Here is a 22,721-nt window from a genome sequence, read left to right as displayed (position 1 = left end):
AGACGTAAAGCTGAGATGCGGCAATTCATCCTCGAGCTCCCATAAACCAGACCTGGACGATACAAACTGTGTGCTTTCTGTCGTTTTGAAACGTTTTGTCACCATTGGGAAGTAAATGTCGTACCATGGGTGGGACCTGTTCAGTCAAAATGGTCACATTATCCTGCGACCTTGCTGAGTACTCATGAAGCCATGGAAAACCACGATACGGCTGTCCAAATCATTACCGAACGCCCTCCATGTTTTACATTTGGGACGTAAACTCGCCGAGAAGTTAATGTGAAACAAGACTAGCCTGCACAAATAACATTCTCTCAGTGTTCCTTAGTTCAGATTCTGCGGTTTCAGCGTCACTTCACGTTTTCCTGTTAAGTTCATCTGCATCACTGATGAAGTTTCAGAATCTAATCCTAGTAACGCGGTCGATCACCAAACCGTCGTAAACGAATTGCGAAACGAAATTCAGTAAAAAAAACAGTGAGAAGTGAGCGCAGCCTTCAACATGAGTGATGAAATGCACTTGAAGTGCTGGTCCCATGAAGAATTTCTCATTATTCCCAACAATATCGGGGTTTAATAGGAAAACAGAGGAAGAAGTACAAAAAATTCTTTCGAAAACTTGAAGGAGGTGCCTTGTTGGGTTCATGGACTGATTCGATAGATTATCAGTTGCTAAATTAAGAATTCAGGGAGCCGTACAAGGTTTCATTAGCGAGGAGCCCACTTGCGTGAAATCAGAAGATTAAAATGAATTCTAAGCGACAGTTGTTCAGAGATTCAAACGAAAAATTTCTCTCAGATTCTACTGAGAACAACTTCATAGTCTGCGGATGCGACTAAACGAATTTACTGAGCAGTTTGCCGACAGAATTCGAAGCGTTAACGCTGAAATATACGAGTTGATAGAAGCCGAGAACAAGAACCGCATACAGGTGTTGAAGCCGATCAGAGAGCCTTAGACACATTCATCCATGGGTGTGCGGGGAGGAACTAAGTAAAGTAGTCCAACTAGCGCTATATAATAGCTTTCAGGAACAGTACAAGCAGCTGTTGGCTTTAAGGAAGCACTAAGATGGCCGAATGATATGCGAAAAGGAGAGAGTAGCTTATTCAACGCAAATGGTGAATGTTACTGATCTAAGAAGCCTGGTCACAAACGTAAAGACTGTAAGCAGAAATAAATTTGCTACAATTGTGGGGTACAGAGTCACGAATCGAGAGGTTGCCGCAATAGAAGAAAAGATAATGCGAGCAGCAGGCAACCTGGCAGATCGTTAAACGAGTACTGGGACGTACGTGCCACCACACTCTCTACTCCCTGCCCGAGGCAGGGATTCCTGTTAGTTTCACCGAAAATGAGGTCTAAAATGACTTTCTGATATGTGCTATACATCGTGGCCGATAGATCAAGCCACTTATTAACACAGGAACAGGTTCAAACACGCGCCCGGCCATCCTGAAAGACGTTTTCCGTGATTTCCCTAAGTCGCTTCATGCAAATGCCGGGATGGTTTCTTCGAGGCACGGGCGACTTCCTTCCCCATCCGATGGAACCGAGGACCTCGCTGTTGGTTCCCTCCCTCAAGTCAACACACTAACCAACACAGGAAGACTGACTCCACTAGTGTGGTGTTATATTGACAAAAAGGATAAGTTAAGATTGCAACAGTCAAAGGTGCATCGGTTAAACGGCGGGAGGTCACGTAAACACAGACAGGTTGACGTAAAATAATGTTTAGGCAAATAAAAATACATAGCGAGGGTGTAAGTAGTTTCAAACGACGAATCGTGCTACGGCGGATCTGATTTTTTGTCCGCTAATGGGGCAGAGATATTTGTCACTTATAGAAGGATCCGACTCGGCTGTAGAAACTACGACCTTCATTCTTCAGGTCGTACTCAATGGAACGCTGACGTCGTGGGATCGATCGACACGACCGATGGATCAGTTCAAACCCTCCGAGTCGATGTACAAATTGATCAGCCTCAGAAAACACCACAGGGAGCAGGAGGAATAATTTACATGAAATGTTCCATTAAGTTTCGGGCGTGCAGCCGCACGAAATCTCCTTCTAATATTTCGGCTGTATACCGTCCAGCCATCTTCAGAGTGAGTCGCAAGACTGCCGCTCCAGCTGAAGATGGTTGGAGGGTATACAGCCGAAATATTAGAAGAAGGAGATTTCTTGCGGCTGCACACCCGAAACTTAATGGAACAGTCTTTGTGCCGCCAAAACCTGAAGAGTTACATGACATGTATTCGCAGTTTGCGAATACGAACTACTATCAGCTATATAACGGAATGACGACAATGAAAATTTGTGCTTTACCGCCACTCGAACCCGGATTTTCCGCTTATTGCGAGCGCTCGCCTTACCATTAGCCTATCCGAGAACACCTCGAGGTCAGACCCAAATTTCTATATTTCGTCAACTATATGTCTACAACCTGCACTCGTACATCCATTATCTGCACTGAAGCACCAAAGAAACTGGTATACACAAGCGTATTCTAATACAGCGGTATGTAAACAGGTAGAGTACGGCGCTGCCGCCGGCAACGTCTATAAAGGGTGGTCCATTGATCGTGACCGGGCCAAATATCTCACGAAATAAGCGTCAAATGAAAAAACTACAAAGAACGAAACTTGTCTAGCTTGAAGGGGGAAACCAGATGGCGCTATGGTTGGCCCGCTAGACGGCGCTACCATAGGTCAAACGGATATCAATTGCGTTTTTTAAAATAGGAACCCCCTTTTTTTATTACATATTCGTGTAGTAGGTAAAGAAATACGAATGTTTTAGTTGGACCACTTTTTTCGCTTTGTGATAGATGGCGCTGTAATAGTCACAAACATATGGCTCACAATTTTAGACGAACGGTTGGTAACTGGTAGATTTTTTAAATTAAGATAGAGAACGTAGGTACGTTTGAACATTTTATTTCGGTTGTTCCAATGTGATACATGTACCTTTGTGAACTTATCATTTCTCAGAACCCATGCTGTTACAGTGTCATTACCTGTAAATACCACATTAATGCAATAAATGCTCAAAATGATGTCCGTCAACCTCAATGCATTTGGCAATACGTGTAACGACATTCCTCTCAACTGCGAGTAGTTCGCCTTCCGTAATGTTCGCACATGCACTGATAATGCGCTGACGCATGTTGTCAGGCGTTTTCGGTGGATCACGGTAGCAAATATCCTTCAACTTTCCTCACAGAAAGAAATACGGGGACGTCAGATTCGGTGAACGTGCGGGCCATGGTATGGTACTTCGACTACCAATCTACCTGTCATGAAATATGCTATTCAATACCGCTTCAACTGCACGCGAGCTATGTGCCAGACATCCATCATGTTGGAAGTACATTGCCATCCTGTCATGCAGTGCAACATCTTGTAGTAATATCGGTAGAAAATTACGTAGGAAATCAGTATACATTGCACCATTTAGATTGCCATCGATAAAATGGGGGCCAATAATCCTTCCTCCGATAATGCCGCATCATACATTAACCCGCCACGTCGCTGATGTTCCAGTTGTCGCAGCCATCGTGGATTTTCCGTTGCGAAATAGTGCATATTATGCCGGTTTACGTTACCGCTGTTGGTGAATGACGCTTCGTCGCTAAATAGAACGCGTGCAAAAAAAATCTGTCATCGTCCCGTAATTTCTCTTGTGCCCAGTGTCAGAACGGTACACGACGTTCAAAGTCGTCGCCATGCAATTCCTGTTGCATAGAAATATGGTACGGGTGCAATCGATGTTGATGTAGCATTCTCAACACCGACGTTTTTGAGATTCCCGATTCTCGCGCAATTTGTCTGCTTCCGATGTGCGTATTAGCCAAGACAGTAGCTAAAATACCTACTTGGGCATCATCATTTGTTGCAGGTCGTGGTTGACGTTTAAGATGTGGCTGAACACTTCCTGTTTCCTTAAATAACGTAACTATCCGGCGAACGGTCCGGACACTTGGATGATGTCGTCCAGTATACCGAGCAGCATACATAGGACACGCCCGTTGGGCGTTTTGATCGCAATAGCCATACATCAACACGATATCGACCTTTTCCGCCATTGGTAAACGGGCCATTTTAACAGGGGTAATGTATCACGAAGCAAATACCGTCCGCACTGGCGGAATGTTACGTGATATCACGTAGTTATACGTTTGTGACTATTACAGCGCCATCTATCACAAAGCGAAAAAAGTGGTCAAACTAAAACATTCACATTTCTTTAGGTACTACACGAATATGTAATAAAAACGGGTGTTCCTATTTAAAAAAAAAATACGTTGTTGATATCCGTTTGACCTATGGCAGCGCCGTCTAGCGGGTCAACCATATCGCCATCTGGTTTCCCCCTCAAGCTAGACGAGTTTCGTTCTTTGTAGTTTTTTCGTTTGATGCTTATTTCGTGAGATATTTAGCCCGGCCACGATCAACGGACCACCCTGTATAAGACAACAAGTGTCTGAAACATTTGTTAGATCGATTATTGCTGCTACACTGGCAGGTTGTCAAGATTTAAGTAACTTTGAACGTGGTGTTATAGTCGGCGCACGAGCGATGGGACACGGCATATCCGAGGTAGCGATAAAGTGCGGATTTCCCCGTTCGACCATTTCGCAAGTGTACCATGAATATCTGTAATCCGCTAAAACATCAGATCTCTGACATCACTGCGGCCGAAAAAGAGCCTGCAAGAACAGGCCCAACGACGACTGAAGAGAATCGCTCAACGTGGCAGAAGTGCAACCCATTCGCAAATTGCTGTGGATTTCAGTGCTGGTAATCAACAGCGTGCGAACCTATTCAACGGAACATCATCGATGTGGGCTTTCGGAGCCGAAGGCCCACTTGTGTAGCCTTGATGACTGCAATGACTGCATGACACAAAGCTTTACGCCTCGACTGGGCTCGTAAACACTGACCTTGGACTGTTGATGACTCGAAACATGTTGCCTGGTCGGACGAGTCTCGTTTCAAATTGTATCGAGTGGATCGACGTGTACGGGTATGGAGACAACCTCATGACTCCATGGACCCTGCATGTCAGCAGGAGGCTTCTCAAGCTGGTGGAGGCTCTATAATGGTGTGGAGCGTGTGCAGTTGGAGTGATATGGAACCCCTGATACGTCTAGACACGACTCTGACAGGTGACACGAACGTAATCACTGTGTCTGATCACCTGCATCCATTCATGTGCATTGTGCATTCCGACGGACTGCGGCAATTCCAGCAGGGAAATGCAACATCCCACACGTCTATAAGTGCTACAGAGTGTCTCCAGCAATCAGGAATACTCTTCTAAGTTTAAACACTTCCGCTGGCCACCAAACTCCCCAGACATGAGCATTATGGAACATATCAGGGATGCCTTGCGACGTGCTGTTCAGATCTCCACCACTCGTACTCTTACGGATTTTTGAACTGACCTGCAGGATTCATGGCGTCAATTCCCTCCGGCACTACTTCAGAGCGCGGCCGCTACGGTCGCAGGTTCGAATCCTGCCTCGGGCATGGATGTTTGTGATGTCCTTAAGTTAGTTAGGTTTAGGTAGTTCTAAGTTCTAGGGGACTGATGACCTCAGAAGTTAAGTCCCATAGTGCTCAGAGCCATTTTTGAACTACTTCAGACATTAGTCGAGTCCATGCCCTGTGGTGTCGAGGCACCTCTGCGTGGTCGCGGGGGCCTACGCGATAATAGGCAGGTGTACCAGCTTCTTTGCCTCTTCAATCTACCGAGTGATCAAAAAGTCAGTATAAATTTGAAAACTGAATAAATGACGGAATAATGTAGATAGAGAGGCACAAATTGACACACATGCTTGGAATGACATGGGGGTTAATTAGAACCAAAAAATACAAAAGTTCAAAAAATGTCCGACAGATGGCGCTTCACCTGATCAGAATACCAATAATTAGCGTAACAAAGTAAGACAAAGCAAAGATGATGTTCTTTACAGGAAATGCTCAATATGTCCACCATCATTCCTCAACAATAGCTATAGTCGAGGAATATTGTTGTGAACAGCACTGTAAAGCATGTCTGGAGTTATGGTGAGGCATTGGCGTCGGATGTTGTCTTTCAGCATCCCTAGAGATGTCGGTCGATCACAATACACTTGCGACTGCAGGTAACCCCAAAGCCAATAATCGCACGGACTGAGGTCTGGGGACCTGGGAGGCCAAGCATGACGACTGTCATGCGCAGTGACGTTTTGCTGTCCAGCGCCATCTGTCAGACATTTTATGAACTTGTTTTTTTTTTTTGTTCTAATAAAACCCCATGTCATTCCAAGCATGTGTGTCAATTTTTACGTCTCTGACTACATTACTCCGTGATTTATTCTGTTTTCAAATTTATACTGACTTTTTGATCACGCAGTATATTGCCGTAGAGTTGAGACGTTTTACTTGAAAGTCAGTTGCCCGGTGTCGTCGGATAAATACGATATTGCAAAGGCGGTGTTATTCCGGATTACTATGTAGTTCCTTGGGACGCGCATGCGTGGGCTTCTCCAGACCCAGTTGCTATTCTCAAAGGTGTAAGCCAGTGCCTCGTCTGAACAAGTTCAGGTTTTCGTAAAGCCAGCATGCAGCCCCTTATTCGTCGTTCACAGAAGTGCTTAACGACAATGTGACCGTGTGGTAAAATGATAACACGTAGCTCTGTTCAGCTGCAATACTGTGCTTGCTGTATTTGCTGTAGTTTCTACGGAAATAAATGGGTCGGTGCCTTGAAGCCCTGGACGGGCCAGCGGCAGGAGGCGTCGACGTCTTGCTCGTCGGTGCTGAGGATGAAGTCGAGCCCGGCCATGGCGCCCGCGGCGCTGGTGCGCCTGGGGTACACCGCCTCGTCGTCGCCGGCCTCGTCGCTGCCCTCGTCGTTACCGGTGACGTATCCGTCGTCCACCGACCAGCGGCTGACGGCGCGGCTGCGGGACCTGCGGGCGCTCGAGTTCCTGTACCTGCAGCACACATGCACAAGGTGCGGCTGCTCACCAGGCACTTCTTAATCCCACAGCTGCATTTATTGTTACTGTTAATTACTATTATTGATTACCTCAAAGAAAACGATTTAATGACAAACACCACTTTAAGGGAATACGGAAAGTTAAAATACGCCCACTATAGGGAACATTTTCTCACAAACTGCTGGAGACAGAGAGATATGATTTTTACTGTATATGCATTTATATGTTATAACAATATTGTAACAACAGTTTGTTGACATGTCGAATAATCGGGTCTACTGCAGGATGTTTGTGTCGCTCTGGCACAATATTTCGGCCACGTAACTCGTTGCCTTCTTCAGGTGCTACTTGAACTGCCGACGCAGGACGGGACTCTGACAGCCGCCACGACTGCAGATGATGGACGAACCGAGCGCGTACGACCGTCGGAGCACCAGGGAAGTGCCAACACCTCAGGAGCAGCGCCAGGCGGCCGCGGACCATGAACGGAACGCCAAACGCGGTTCCGGCCCCAGACAGCTGTCACGACCACATATGGTGGACGAGCCGGGCGCGGACGACCGTGGGAGCACCAGGGAAGTGCCATCACCTCAGGAACAGTGCCAAGCGGGCGCGGACCACGAACAGAACGCTAAACGCGGTTCCGGCCCCAGACAGCTGTCACGACCACAGATGGTGGACGAGCCGGGCGCGGACGTCCGTGAGAGCACCAGGGAAGTGCCATCACCTCAGGAGCAGGGCCAAGCGCGCGCGGACCATGAACGGAACGCCAAACGCGGGTCCGGCCCCAGACAGCTGTCACGACCACAGTTGGTGGTCGAGCCGGGCGCGGACGTCCGTGGGAGCACCAGGGAAGTGCCATCACCTCAGGAGCAGTGCCAAGCGCGCGCGGATCATGAACGGAACGCCAAACGCGGGTCCGGCCCCAGACAGCTGTCACGACCACAGATGGTGGACGAGCCTGGCGCGGACGTCCTTGGGAGCACCAGGGAAGTGCCATCACCTCAGGAGCAGTGCCGAGCGGGCGCGGACCATGAACGGAACGCCAAACGCGGATCCGGCCACAGACAGCTGTCACTACCACAGATGGTGAACGAGCCGGGCGCGGACGTCCGTGGGAGCACCAGCGAAGGGCCAAAACCTCAGGAGCAGCACCAGGCGGGTGCGGACCGCGAACGGAATGCCCGACACAGGACAGGCCTCAGACAGCTGCCACAGATGGCGACCAAGTCGGGCGCGGACGTCCGAGGGGGCACCGGGGAAGAGACAACAGATTACAAGCAGCGCCAGGCGGCCGCGGATGGCAGAGAGAGCACCCAGCGCCCTCTGGGCATAAATACTGGAGTAGATCCTCCAATATGGCAGTCTCAGGTAGCACCTGAAAAAGGCAACGATTTACGTGGCCGAAATATTGTGCCAGAGTGACACAAACATCCGGCAGTAGATCTGATTATTCGACATGTCATGAACTCGCTTGGAAAGCCTGAAGAGTTACAACAGTTTGTTGTAAAAATGTTTTGTTACAGAGATATTTTACATTTATTTTTAAGTAAATTTTTCCATACTTTTTACTAGATTATCACCCCTAAGTCTTTTTTAAAACAAGTAATTCAAAAATCGTTGTTTCAGTGTGTAAAAGAAAACCATGTGACTAAGTCATAAAAATTTCAGACTTACAGGTTCACCAGTTCCTGAGATAATGTTCCTAGAAGAAGTAAAAAAAAACTTACAGGAAACGGAGAAAAAAGATTAAAATATTTCTGATCCATAGTTAATACCCCCTTCCTAGTCTTCATAATCATCTTCAAGTCTTCTTTTGGCCCCTCTCTTCACCTGTCATGCTTTTTTCACTAATATTTTGATTATATTGTCAAGAAGCCTTACTCTGTGCTGATCTAAAGTCAAAATACCACGTACTGTGCGGGAACCAACACGCAAACCCAACTTTTGAAGGACCTGGCATTTAGTTACATTCCCAAGATCGAAGGTTGCCATAGCATCATACACACCAAAATGTCGTGTATTAATTCCGATAAACACTGTTTTCGGGACATGATGCCATATCACACTATTCAAGCACTCATTTGGGTTCTGCATTTTTCCATGATGACATTTCATCAGAAGACTTCTGTCAGCCAGATCCCTGAAAATGGGCTTTATTTCTTCCATGATGGCTAATGGTAAACTGTGGTGGTGAATGTATTTCTCTCCAGTTGTTAGTCCCATATTATTTTTACACCAGCTCTATTCACCTTTGCGGCACAAACCATGTTCTGGATGCTCATCTGTGGATGCAGTGTGAAAATAAAAAGCCCATATAGCTTTCCTCATTTCTTCAAGATTGCCTGTATTTTGTCTGATTGCAAGGCCATAGCAATTCTGAATGTGGTCTATTATGGAATCAGTCAATCTTCCTTTGCCATGCAAGGTTTTCTCGTCATCTAGTTTTCTGATTTTAACCTTCTCAGCCTGGTACCTATTCTCTTCTGCACATGTCTGACACATTCAAGTTTGCTTATATTTACACTGTTCTCATATGGTTTGCTTTCCAAAACTTCTTTGAGTGCTTAAGAGTCACTATCTCCCAGATAACTGACATAGCGAACATTATACCACTCTGAAGAGCGATGAGAATTTTGTTTCACCCCAGCAGCCTCCATGACACCACTACTACCATAATAATTAGCAACACAGTCATCACTATTTTCATTTTTTCAGCCTGTCTATGCATCTACAGTATTTAGACATTGTTGCAACATCAATAACCTTGCCACTGTCAACACTAGTTGCTGTTACAACACAGTTGTTGGAGTTGTGACCCCTTTCTTGCCACGTGCCATCAAAAACTACTGTGAGGTCACGACTGCCATCATTTTCTTTCACTGCTTCTTCCACAGCTACCTGCATTGACTTCCGTGCTACATCTTCAACTGCAGATCCTAGTACATAGTTGTAAGCATCAAACTTTGAAGGTACACTTGGAAGATTTGGAACATCACATTGCATATCACCATCTGCTTTGGCCTTACCAATTGCTCGCAATCCATAACCTAACGTAGTATTTACACTGTAAAGTTCAGTTTTCTTGTATCTATTATTTACAGAAACAGAAATTGGAAACTTACTGCTATACTTACGAACGCTGCATGTTAAATTAAACTGGGCAGCCAGGTCAACAAGCGATTCTACTCTCAGTGAAACGTTTTCTTGACAATTTTTGCAGCACACGCTGTTTTCAAGAGCTTCGCACAATATACTCGTGTCAATGAGTCCAAAAACTTCTTTCCCTTTATCAAGTAAATTATATTTCTTTTGCAAATCTCTTACTTTTTTATTTGAAGCTCTGTTTTCATTTGGAGTAAGTCCGTTCGGCAAATCAGTTGTAAGTGGACTCACATTTTCCAACAGTGATGATGAAGAACTGCTTTGCTAATGAATCATGATCTCTTTTCTTTTGCCAGTTCACACGCTTTTTAAACACTTTTGCTCTAGCTCTAGGCACTTTCACTGCAAAAAATCAAGCACTAAATACTAAATAACTCGACAACAACAACTTTCGTATAGCACACTGTTTACAAACAATCCTGTCACAAAGTCAAATCGTAACTAAAGAAGAACTCAACAAAGCTATTAAAGTATCGAGCGACAGTTGCCCTGGCATTGATCATATACACTACTCTATGCTTAAACACCTACCTATAGAAGCGAAAAACTTTCTCTTGAACATTTTTAAACAGTACTGGGTGAAGACAGACCTCATATCAACATGGAAGACGCAAGTAATAATTCCAATTCTCAAAAGTGGTAAAGATCCAAATGTCGGAACTAATTATAGACCTATTGCCTTGTCGTCATGTGTTGCAAAAACACTGGAACGAATGGTAAAAAGGAGACTAGAATGATGGCTTGAAAAAAGTAATTTGTTGCCTCGGAGTCAATACGGCTTCAGAAAAGGCAAAGGGACCATGGATAACCTGTTTTTGCTTAATATGGATATCACGTCAGCCTTTCAAACGAAAGCGACAGTAGTGGCAGCTTTTCTTGACGTTAAGGGTGCATATGACAACATACAAATACCAATACTCTTGGACAAGCTGGCAGGATTCGGAATTCCTTCAAGGATCATCTACGGTAACAGTACCCTGATTACTCAAAGAACGATCTACGTTCGTTTCAAAGGTACCATGATCGGACCTTTTTACGTCTCCCAGGGCTTGCAGCAAGGTGCAATTTTAAGTCCTCTCCTGTATACTCTATATACGCACGACCTAGAACGCATACTTACTCCCCCCACAAAAATCCTACAGTATGCTGATGATATATGTGTTTATTCTACTGCTGCTTCATATTTCAGGCCAAAACTTCATATCTTCAGGCCAAAACGACATTAACCACAACCATCGCACACATCGATGAGTGGCTCTCTATCAATGAGCTGGAGATCTCGGCTGAGAAATCAGCAGTCGTTCCCTTCTCCAAGTCGACGACAGCTCGCACTGAAGATCACATTACCTGTGGCAAGTACACCTTCCAAATAAAATCTCACGTTCGATTTCTGGAGGTGATTTTTGACTCTCGGTTATGCTGGGCACCCCACATCCGATCCACCGTTACCAAGTGTGAAGAAGGTTTAAATGTAATCAGATCACTCACTCGTGTCTGGTGGGGAGCGCACCAGAGTGTTTTACTCACCATGTACCGAGGGATAATTCGATCTCGATTAGATTATGGCTGTCAATTCTACCACACTGCGTCAAAGATTCAGCTCTCCAAATTAGATACTCTTCAATATAGAGCCATTCGTACCTGTCTTGGAGCCATGCGATCGACACCCACCAACGCCCTTTTAATAGAAGCAGGGGAGATGCCCTTGAGCATTAGGCGCCAAATGTTATCGGACAAATTCTACATTCAAGGCATGGCCATTATGGACAGTTCCGTCTATCAAAGTAGAGACTGCATTTATCGACTGTGGACTGCATCCCACAGAAGGAATAAAGTGCCAACCGTTTGTGTCAGCTTTGACACTTGGTCACCTGTCATACATTCTATACGACGTTCAGCGCATCTACCTGTTTTTGAATATGATCTTCAAACGCTCTGCTCCCAGATCCCAGTCCATTATTTAAGTACGACCTGGCTGGACAGTTCTAATGTCAACGTTGGCTTCAATCGTCTCGCTCAAGCACAATGGCCGGGTTTTCTCTGTGTATATACCGATGGCTCCAAAATTCCGCAAGAAGAGTGAACAGGATGCGCTTTTTTCTGCCCTCAGATCCAGATTGGCTAAACCTTGAAACTGCCTACGAGCACTTCTATTTTTACGGCGGAGACAGTGGCAGTTTTGGAAGCACTTCAGTTTGTCTCTAGCACTTACTTCCCCAATATATTGATAGTATCTGACTCGCAAAGCGCTCTTAAAAATATTCAGTACAGTCGATGGAACAAAACAACCAACAGTTATATCTTGGATGTGATATATGAATATATTCGCAGCACACGCACGGGCCGGACGATCCATTTGTTGTGGGTACCTTCCCACTCTGGTATCCTCTATAATGATGAAGTTGATGCATTAGCCAAACAAGCGGCAACCTTAGGCACCGTCCTGGATCTGCACCTTCCTTATACAGACTACTTACGTGAAGTCAAGGATCGCGCAAGACAACAATGGCAGGAAATGTGGAACGTTTCTCAACAGACAAAAGGCGGTTATTACGCAGTGCTACAACCTCGGATTCCTTCACAGCCGTGGTTCATGAGGACACATCTGGACCGATCCACGATTTCTACCATCATAAGACTCCGCTTCAATCATGCCTCTTTCCCACAACATCTACATCGGATCAACGTTTACAGTTCACCAGCATGTGAGTGTGATCCTGAGTCGGAAGCTCATGTCAACCACATCTTATTTATATGCCCCAAATTTGACCGTGAACGGTTGGTCTTTCTGAAGACATTGCTGAGTATGGGCTACCATCTTCCTCAATCAGCTTCTTCTCTTTTGTGTACTAAAGACGTTCGTCTATATAAAGTGATAGTTAACTTCATCAAGGGTGATGGTCACAATCTGTAGGTTTTAATGGTGTACGTAAATTATAAATATGTCTTGCTGATGAAGATATTTCAGATTTGGTGTGAACTGTAAGCCAAGGCACTTTTAATTATTTTTCAGTTCAATTCAATTCAATTTTTAAAACATTATGTACAAACCATTAACAGTTAAGCTTTTTATTCTTGTAAATATGCATTTCTGTATGAGTTCATTCAATTATGTGTACATTGTCACTATGTGTTGCCGATGGCTAAATTGAGTACACACTCAAAGGCCAAGTAAAAAAAAAATTAAAAAAAACTTGAGGAAACCAGAGGGAAACATTTTCGGACAAATAGTGTAGAAAGAGTCGCTGGAAAGCGGGATATTTGAATTCATGTCACATAAGTGTACTGCCAAGAAGTTTATGGTCAGCCATGAGAGACGTGTATAACTAAAGCGCAGTACCCGATCTCACAAATATATAAAAATAAAATAGTTATAATTGTAGTAGAGCTATGTATGATACGTCCTTTTAAATATTAAACTTGGCGGAAAAAATACGTCAATAAAACGAAAATCGATTTTTTAACCCAAAATCCGATTCCATATCCCCTTAAAGATGCAAACACAATACACACATAATTTACGAATTTACAGACATATTGTTTATATAATATACAGAGGATAGGCAAAATAATGTGAACAGTGGAAGTAATGGGATGGTTGTGTTTGACGGTCAACAAGGCAGGTAAGGCACGTGTCGCTCTGCACTGAGGATGTTCATTACGGAATAGGCATCAGTGCAGGTTGTTTACGACTAGCGCACATTTTGTGTTTGCATTCAGAGGCCGAGGTCGACGTGCAATAAAAGACCTAACAGAGTCCCAAAGAGGGCAGACTGTGGGGGTCCGATTACCTGGAGCATCAGTAATCAAGACAGCCAACTTATTGAATGTTTCAAAAGCAACTATTTCAACAGTCATGACAGCCTACACAAAACATGGAGAGACATCATCGTGTAAACGTAATAGTGGGCGCAAATCAAAACTAGATTGTAACCTCCCCCTCACTTATCGACCTTAATGACAGTGAAAAATTAAACCGCGTGTACCTATTGGAAATTTGGGAAAAAGTAATCGTCACCGAAGTTAATCTGTCGGTAAAGAGGGAGGAAAGGGTTACATCTAAATGAAAGGAAAAACGCAAATGAAATTGGTGGAAATTAATTTTGAGAAAAGGGTAAAATTAATAAAGAAAGTAAATATGCGGTCATCACGTTAACAAGTAACTGGCGTTAATTAGATACACTCCTGGAAATGGAAAAAAGAACACATTGACACCGGTGTGTCAGACCCACCATACTTGCTCCGGACACTGCGAGAGGGCTGTACAAGCAATGATCACACGCACGGCACAGCGGACACACCAGGAACCGCGGTGTTGGCCGTCGAATGGCGCTAGCTGCGCAGCATTTGTGCACCGCCGCCGTCAGTGTCAGCCAGTTTGCCGTGGCATACGGAGCTCCATCGCAGTCTTTAACACTGGTAGCATGCCGCGACAGCGTGGACGTGAACCGTATGTGCAGTTGACGGACTTTGAGCGAGGGCGTATAGTGGGCATGCGGGAGGCCGGGTGGACGTACCGCCGAATTGCTCAACACGTGGGGCGTGAGGTCTCCACAGTACATCGATGTTGTCGCCAGTGGTCGGCGGAAGGTGCGCGTGCCCGTCGACCTGGGACCGGACCGCAGCGACGCACGGATGCACGCCAAGACCGTAGGATCCTACGCAGTGCCGTAGGGGACCGCACCGCCACTTCCCAGCAAATTAGGGACACTGTTGCTCCTGGGGTATCGGCGAGGACCATTCGCAACCGTCTCCATGAAGCTGGGCTACGGTCGCGCACACCGTTAGGCCGTCTTCCGCTCACGCCCCAACATCGTGCAGCCCGCCTCCAGTGGTGTCGCGACAGGCGTGAATGGCGGGACGAATGGAGACGTGTCGTCTTCAGCGATGAGAGTCGCTTCTGCCTTGGTGCCAATGATGGTCGTATGCGTGTTTGGCGCCGTGCAGGTGAGCGCCACAATCAGGACTGCATACGACCGAGGCACACAGGGCCAACACCCGGCATCATGGTGTGGGGAGCGATCTCCTACACTGGCCGTACACCACTGGTGATCGTCGAGGGGACACTGAATAGTGCACGGTACATCCAAACCGTCATCGAACCCATCGTTCTACCATTCCTAGACCGGCAAGGGAACTTGCTGTTCCAACAGGACAATGCACGTCCGCATGTATCCCGTGCCACCCAACGTGCTCTAGAAGGTGTAAGTCAACTACCCTGGCCAGCAAGATCTCCGGATCTGTCCCCCATTGAGCATGTTTGGGACTGGATGAAGCGTCGTCTCACGCGGTCTGCACGTCCAGCACGAACGCTGGTCCAACTGAGGCGCCAGGTGGAAATGGCATGGCAAGCCGTTCCACAGGACTACATCCAGCATCTCTACGATCGTCTCCATGGGAGAATAGCAGCCTGCATTGCTGCGATAGGTGGATATACACTGTACTAGTGCCGACATTGTGCATGCTCTGTTGCCTGTGTCTATGTGCATGTGGTTCTGTCAGTGTGATCATGTGATGTATCTGACCCCAGGAATGTGTCAGTAAAGTTTCCCCTTCCTGGGACAATGAATTCACGGTGTTCTTATTTCAATTTCCAGGAGTGTATAATTTACTGTCAGATACTAAACTTTAAACTAATAAAGGTATTGAATATCTGATTACACCGTCATAATCATTGTGCAAATAATAGTAATGTACATGTTTCTTTTTGAGGTATCATGATTCATCTGGCTACTACTAATTTCTACGCAAACTGTGAAATGTCTGCCATTAAGGTATCACAAAGTCGGCCATCTTTGGCACTCCCAGTGTGTCTCCTTCATCAGCACAGCGTCTCATTGGAATTCCCAGCCACGTGGATGGACTGCCATTGTGCGGCATCACGCAGTTGCTAATGTTCGGCACCACATGGTTGCTGTCGGGCCGTGACCCGCCGCGAGTTCCCAGCTAGGCCACGCCAACTCTGAGCTTAGAAGATTTTCAGGGTTCGACAACTCGCCTGTTACCTCACAAACTGCTCGCTCGTAGAAAGACCCGAACCCAAAGACTGGAAGCTTGCACAAGTCACACCAATAACCAACAGGGGAAATTGGAGTATTCTGTTGAATTACAGACCCAAGTTACTAACGTCGATTTGCACTGAAGTGCGCGTCATTTATGTTGGCGGCCGAGTTTAGGTTCGTTCTGCGCATCTGACGTCACAAAACACAGTCAGCCAATGAACAGAGAACGACGTTGCCACATCTCGACTGCAGTGCAGAGCATAGACGAGTGTCTTCAGTTTTAGAAACGTTCAGTCATAAATATTGTAATAGAACAAAAGCAATGTCTTGATAGCAGACATTCTTTTATAGAAAGTTTGGAAAAAGCATTCTTTATACCAATTGCTTCATATTCTATTAATTAATTAAACCAAACAAGCAATAAGACTCCTAATTCAGGTGATAGCAAGGAAAGGTGTTTGTATCACTCTCACGAACCGCTTTTTCGCAATAAAGAACATCGGTAATTGTTTATTTCCTATTGTACTTCGACGAAGCGTGAGTAATTCATAGTCATACCAACAGTGTTTGTCAGTATTTTGCGTGACGTGTTACAGTCCTCATGGCGTTATGTACTCAGATTCCGTGCGTTAGTGTAACGGTTAAGGTGTTGGGCTGCTATGCGGATGGTTGTGAGTTCATACCTTGTATGGTGCTTATTATTTTCATTATTTAAAAACAATATCAAAATGCCTTACTTCACGAATTATATTCGTTTGAATGCAATGTTTTGAAATTTCTAGTGCTTTGTCTCTTCATTAACCCTTTCGCTGCGGCATACACGTGCTCCCCGCATCCCGCGCTGTGTGCGATTTTGTCATCACTGCACTGCTCGCCTGTGCAGACACATGGTGTTCCCACTGCTTTGACACACTTATCATTCGATTTCACAAAAACTATTTGGCCCAAAAATTTGATTTTTATACGTCTTCTTGACTGATACCTTCCCCCCATAAATGACTTAATTTTGTTTCGATGTTCAACGCAGTTATTATGCAGCATTAAATGTAGTAAACCATTGCACGAAATTTTGAAGAGTTTGCAGAGGTAAAAGTCCATAGCGTATACTTTCCGTATGGTCGATTTTAGTTGCCACAATGTTGAGAGTGAAATGTGGACAAGATACCTAAATTTCATATAAAATTTACTGTATAACAATATCTCATTTAATTTAAGTACGACATAGGTGTCGTATGTAATACTGAGAAATATTCCGTCTTTCGCGACTGTAATAAAAGTATTATTTACACCGGACACGTTTGGCTTTATTTTGAAGCACTTCAATCAAGGAAAGGTATGGCACATACACAATGGTACTCATGTTCTCTTTCTTGTTTTTGTTCCACAGTCGCAGTTTTACCAATGGTACTGAAATATATTCCTCTTCTGCAACTGTAATAAGGGACTTATTTAGACCAGACGCGTTTCTCTCTTTTGAAGCATCTTCAGTGGACAGTATTTTGTCTCCTCCATTGCCAAGTCACCTTTCGTAGTTTTGTGCTACAATATTCAATGTTTGTGTTGGCAGATCAGTGTTTTAGCAAAAAAATGATGTTTGTGTGTGCCACACACAAAAATTATATTTGACATAGCTCAGAGCACTTCACTGATAGGCGGTATAATCAAGTCCTAATGTTTTTGTAAGTCCACAGTTTTGTTTAATGTATTTTGTCTACTTCCTTTTGATTGATTGAAGTGCCGCGAAAGACGGAATATTTCTCAATATTACATACGACACCTATGTGGTACTTAAATGAGCTATTGTTATACAGTAAATTTTATATGAAATTTAGGTATCTTGTCCACATTTCACTCTCAACATTGTGGCAACTAAAATCGACCATACGGAAAGTATACTCTATGGACTTTTACCTCTGCAAACTCTTCAAAATTTCGTGCAATGGTTTACTATATTTAATGCTGCATAATAACTGCGTTGAACATCGAAACAAAATTAAGTCATTTATGGGGGGAAGGTATCAGTCAAGAAGATGTGTAAGAATCTAATTTTTGGGCCGAATAGTTTTTGTGGAATCGATTGATAACAGTGTCAAAGCAGTCGGAACACGATGTGTCTGCACAGGCGAGCAGCGCAGTGACAAAATCGCGCACAGCGCGGAATGCAGGGAGCACGTCTTTGTAGCAGCGAAAGGGTTAATGCGGCCGTGGTGGCTTTACTTCATGAACTGCGCGCTCCCCCCTACACGTAAGCTAGCGAACTATGCTATACTATGGCGCTGCTTCGATTGGTGCGTGCGTCGTGTGCAACTGGCAATGCAGCAATCTCCCGCGTCTGGGCGGGCATGCGCGAGCCGCCAAGATAAAAGAATTGAACTATAGTATTTAAGAACATACATTGTGCTCGAGCATTATGAATTACCTCGACGAAAACTATTTGTTGACAAATAGACAACATGGATTCAGAAAATATCTTTCTTGTGAAACACAACTAACTCTCTGAATGCTATCGACAAGAGATGTCAAATTGATTCCACATTATTAGATTTCCTGAACGCTTTTGGCACAGTTCCCCACAAGCAACTTCTAATCAAATTACGTGCCTATGGAGTGTCGTCTCAGTTGTGCGACTGGATCCATGATATCCTGTCAGAAAGGTCACTGGTCATAGTAACAGACAGAATGACTTCGAATAAAGCAGAAGCAATTTCTGGCGTTCCCTAAGGATGTTTTACACACCCTCTATTGTTCCTGATCCATATAAACGATTTAGGAGATAATCTGAGCAATCCTCTTAGACTGTTTGCAAATGATGCTGTCATTTACCATAATGTAAAGACATCAGGTGATCAAAACGAATTGCAAAATGATTTAGACAAGATATCAATTGGTGTAAATAGTGGCCATTGACTCTAAATAATGAAAAGTGCGAACTCATCCACATAAACACTAAAAAGAATCCGCTAAATTTCAGCTACATGATATTTCTCACAGATCTCAAGGCTGCAAACTCAACTAAATACTTGGGGGCTACACTCACGAATAACTTAAATGGGGAAGATCACATAGGTAATGCCACGGATATGATATAGCAATTGGGGTGGCAGCATTAAAACAAACGCGTTTTTAGTTGCGGCAGGACCTTCTCATGAAATTTCAGTCACCAACTTTCTCATCAGAGTGTGAAAATATTTTGTTGGGCCTACATTGCGAGAAATGATCACCATAGTAAAATAAGAAAAATCAGAGCTCGCATGGAAAAATTTAAGTGTTCGTTTATCTCGAGCGCTATTAGAGAATGGAACGGTAGAGAGATAATTCAAGGGGGGTTCGATGAACCCTTTACCAGACACTTATCTGTGAATTGCAGAGTAATTATGTAAATGTGTAGTAGGTCACAGAACTGCTATTGTTGGCCGAGATGATGTTTAATCTTCTCCAGGGCAGATCATATTTCCAAGGCTTGATGTCGGCTTGGAGAAAGCTCTGGAACTCTGATGCACCTCATTATACCGATCTTGCCTCCAAACGTCGTGCAGATTTAAGTTCTGGTTCGCCAGGTTGTTTGCTGTTCTGAGTGGGAGATGTCTGTAGCGGAGTCTGTTGATTGGGACAGTAGGTATGTTCTCATGAATTGCCAGATGCTTGTTGTTGCTTGTTTTCCTATATTTCCTGAGAAGATTAGTCTTTTCTGTCGCGTTGGGTGGTGGAATGCTGCTCAGGGCAGACAGCCAGAATAATAGAGTGGACCTGATTGTGCCAGGAACAATCCGCATTGTTTGATTTGGGTGGGTGTCTACCAGCTTCGTGCAGCTGTTTGTCAAGACAGGGCTGCCGTACTCTGCCGCTGAGTAGACAAGTTCGAGGGTGGATGATCATGAGGTTTAAGCCGCTGTGCCCCATGTTGTACCACATAACTTTTGATAAATATAATTTCTTAATCTCAATTTAGTTCCAGTCTTTGTTAGATGCAGTTTAAGTGACAGTACTCTGCCCAGTTTAACTCCAAGATACCGTGGATATTTATTATGGACCAGGTGATTACCCTCGAAAAATGTGTCCATCTCTAGCTTGGCTAGGATAACATGCAGATGAAAGCAAATGGATTCAGATTATGCTTCGGCTGAATTCCTCTCTACGAGAGTACTGCCCCATTTCATTTGGAGTTTTTATTTTTTTGTGCTGTTTCGCTGTCACCCAATCATCATCTGAACCAAGCTTCCCGGACAGAGAGGCTGGGATAGGTGCAATATACAAGTTAAATAGTAGCAGAGCTGGGATTAAGCGTTGAGACAGGCCACTTTTGAAGGTCTTCTGGTCACTATTGGTGTCACCAGTAATTACCTAAAATGTTCTATCAGTCAGCATATTGCTAAGAAGTTATGCTATTGTTCTGTAAGGTATTACAAAGAGCAGTTGACAGACAATAGTCTGACTCCATACGGTATCATAAGCTGCAGACTGGTCAATAAATACAGCAAAAGTCTTTATTTGTTTCTGGAAGCCAGCTTCTGAGAGTAAGTTGTCAATGAAAGTGCTTGATCCACACAGCTAAGGTTTGGTTGGAATCTCACCTATTCAGCACAAATCTTTCTAAGTATCTCGATGCGTATTGCATAACATAGCTGTCTCTCAAGTAATTTGTAAATTATACTCAGAAGACCGATAGGGCGATAACTTCGAGGTTTTCAAATGCCGATATTCTCTGTTTCGTAAACCATGGAATGAATCCTGTTTCAGAATATTAGAAAAAATTGGGTTAGCCATGTTTTTAGCATGTTTACCACAGTACAAGAAGAATTCAGGTTGTATGCCATCAAAATCTGGAGCTTTACCTGATTTAATGCAAAGCTGTAGAAATGTCTTCAGGAGCGAATGAATGAATACGGGCTATAGATTATGGTTCTGAGTTCTAGCTCCACTTGTTTTGCGTGACATCGGGAAATAGATGGTTTAGATGTAAGTAACAGTGCTACTCACTTTTATGAGGTTGTTGTTGCTGCCCTGTACATAAGCTGTGGTCTGGAACATACACACGTTAGGTAAAACTAAATGAACATTGTTCGCTGACAGAAATGGGAAGTGCTCCACCATGGGCGCCTCGACCAAACGCTACCTGATGGTACCAACATCCAGTATTCCCACGCCTTTGAGAAATGTTGGCTAAATATTCGTACTTGTGCGACCTTGTTTTCAGTACGAAAATAACCATTCCTATAGTTACAAAACGGTCGCTACTGGGTGTGTCTAACGTTATTGGGAATCGCCATACACTACCTTCAGACATACACTGCAGGTTATCGTCACCGTTGGACCACGCATCGCGGAAAATCTAAGGAACCATTCAAAAATGGTTCAAATGGCTCTGAGCACTATGGGACTTTACATCTGAGGTCATCAGTCCCCTACAACTTAGAACTACTTAAACCTAACTAGCCTAAGGACATCACACACATCCATGCCCGAGGCAGGATTCGAACCTGCGACCATAGCAGTCACGTGGTTCCAGACTGATGCTCCTAGAACTGCTCGGCCATACGGCCGGTAATGAACCGTGACAGTGGCTACCAGCTGGATAATGTGTGGAATAACGTCATCTCCGAGGTTTTCTCCAGACAAAGACGCCAGAATACTCCGATTACTGCAGTGAGCGACAACGCCGAAGACAGCTGTTCTTCGTAGTTCCACTAGCGGGGACGCTGCCGCCGGGTGGTGTGGTCCGTCCGTCACCGTTGACTCTGATGCATGCGCGGCAATACTATCAGTGCTCTATATAAGGCGGAGCAGAGAACATCTTCGTTTCCTTCCTACCTTTTACAAATCCCTTCAAATCCTAGAACGCCATGCTCTCCGCCTCGCCTATCGCATCCGTCTCACCTCCCCCACGTGGATCCTGTATGACCTTATTCCGTTGCCACACCTCCTCCTTTTTCTTCAAACGGATACGGATCCTCTACACCTCCCGTAAACTTGATACCCTCACCCTCTTGTCTCTCCCATCCTCTCCCAACGCCATCTGCTGCCGTGCCTGTATTCCCACATCCCACCTGCTCTCCATCTCTCCACTCTCCATACCCTCCCTCAAGGTGGCTTCCACCAACTCCCCCTCCCTGATGATGCCCTCATCCCCTCCATCTACCCCTCCTACCTCCTATCAACTTTGATCCTCCCTATCCCCTCCCTGTGTTTCCTTAGGGCACCCTCTCTCCCTCCTCCCTTCCTCCCTCCCTCCTCCCCCCCGGGCTTCTCCTACCCCCTAACCTTCTTTCCTCCCCCTCCCACATCCACTGCCACTGGCATCTACACTCTCCCCTCTCCCTCCTCCCCCACCTTTTCCCATTTTGGCAGGTCCCCGGACTCGCACACGTCAAGTGAAAATTCGCGCGCCGGAGATCATCGCCATCAGTTCTGTGTATGTGCCGCCGTGTTAGTGCTTCCGTGTTTTCACCAGACCACGCTCCATCATTCACGTGTGTTCTCTCAGTCATCAGTGTTCGTGTACAGTGCTGATCGTTTTTTTTATTTTTTTACTACACCTGTGAACGGCTCCTTGTTTTTTTTCCT

At 44.9% G+C, this 22,721-nt stretch overlaps 1 protein-coding gene across 1 annotated transcript in view; it reads right to left on the bottom strand.

Annotated features, from left to right (window-relative positions):
* Positions 1 to 22,721, bottom strand: part of LOC124799182 (pickpocket protein 28-like) — a 148,798-nt gene that overhangs the window by 52,910 nt on the left and 73,167 nt on the right. Inside the window, exon 6 of the mRNA XM_047262717.1 lies at positions 6,756 to 6,987. Coding sequence (XP_047118673.1) covers positions 6,756 to 6,987 — 232 coding nt within the window. The remainder of the gene's footprint in view (positions 1 to 6,755; positions 6,988 to 22,721) is intronic.

The sequence above is a fragment of the Schistocerca piceifrons genome, chromosome 5, assembly GCF_021461385.2.
Source record: "Schistocerca piceifrons isolate TAMUIC-IGC-003096 chromosome 5, iqSchPice1.1, whole genome shotgun sequence".
Taxonomy (NCBI): Eukaryota; Metazoa; Arthropoda; class Insecta; order Orthoptera; family Acrididae; genus Schistocerca; species Schistocerca piceifrons.
The sequence above is the reverse complement of the archived record's forward strand: the minus strand, read 5'-3'. Positions and strand labels throughout refer to the sequence as shown.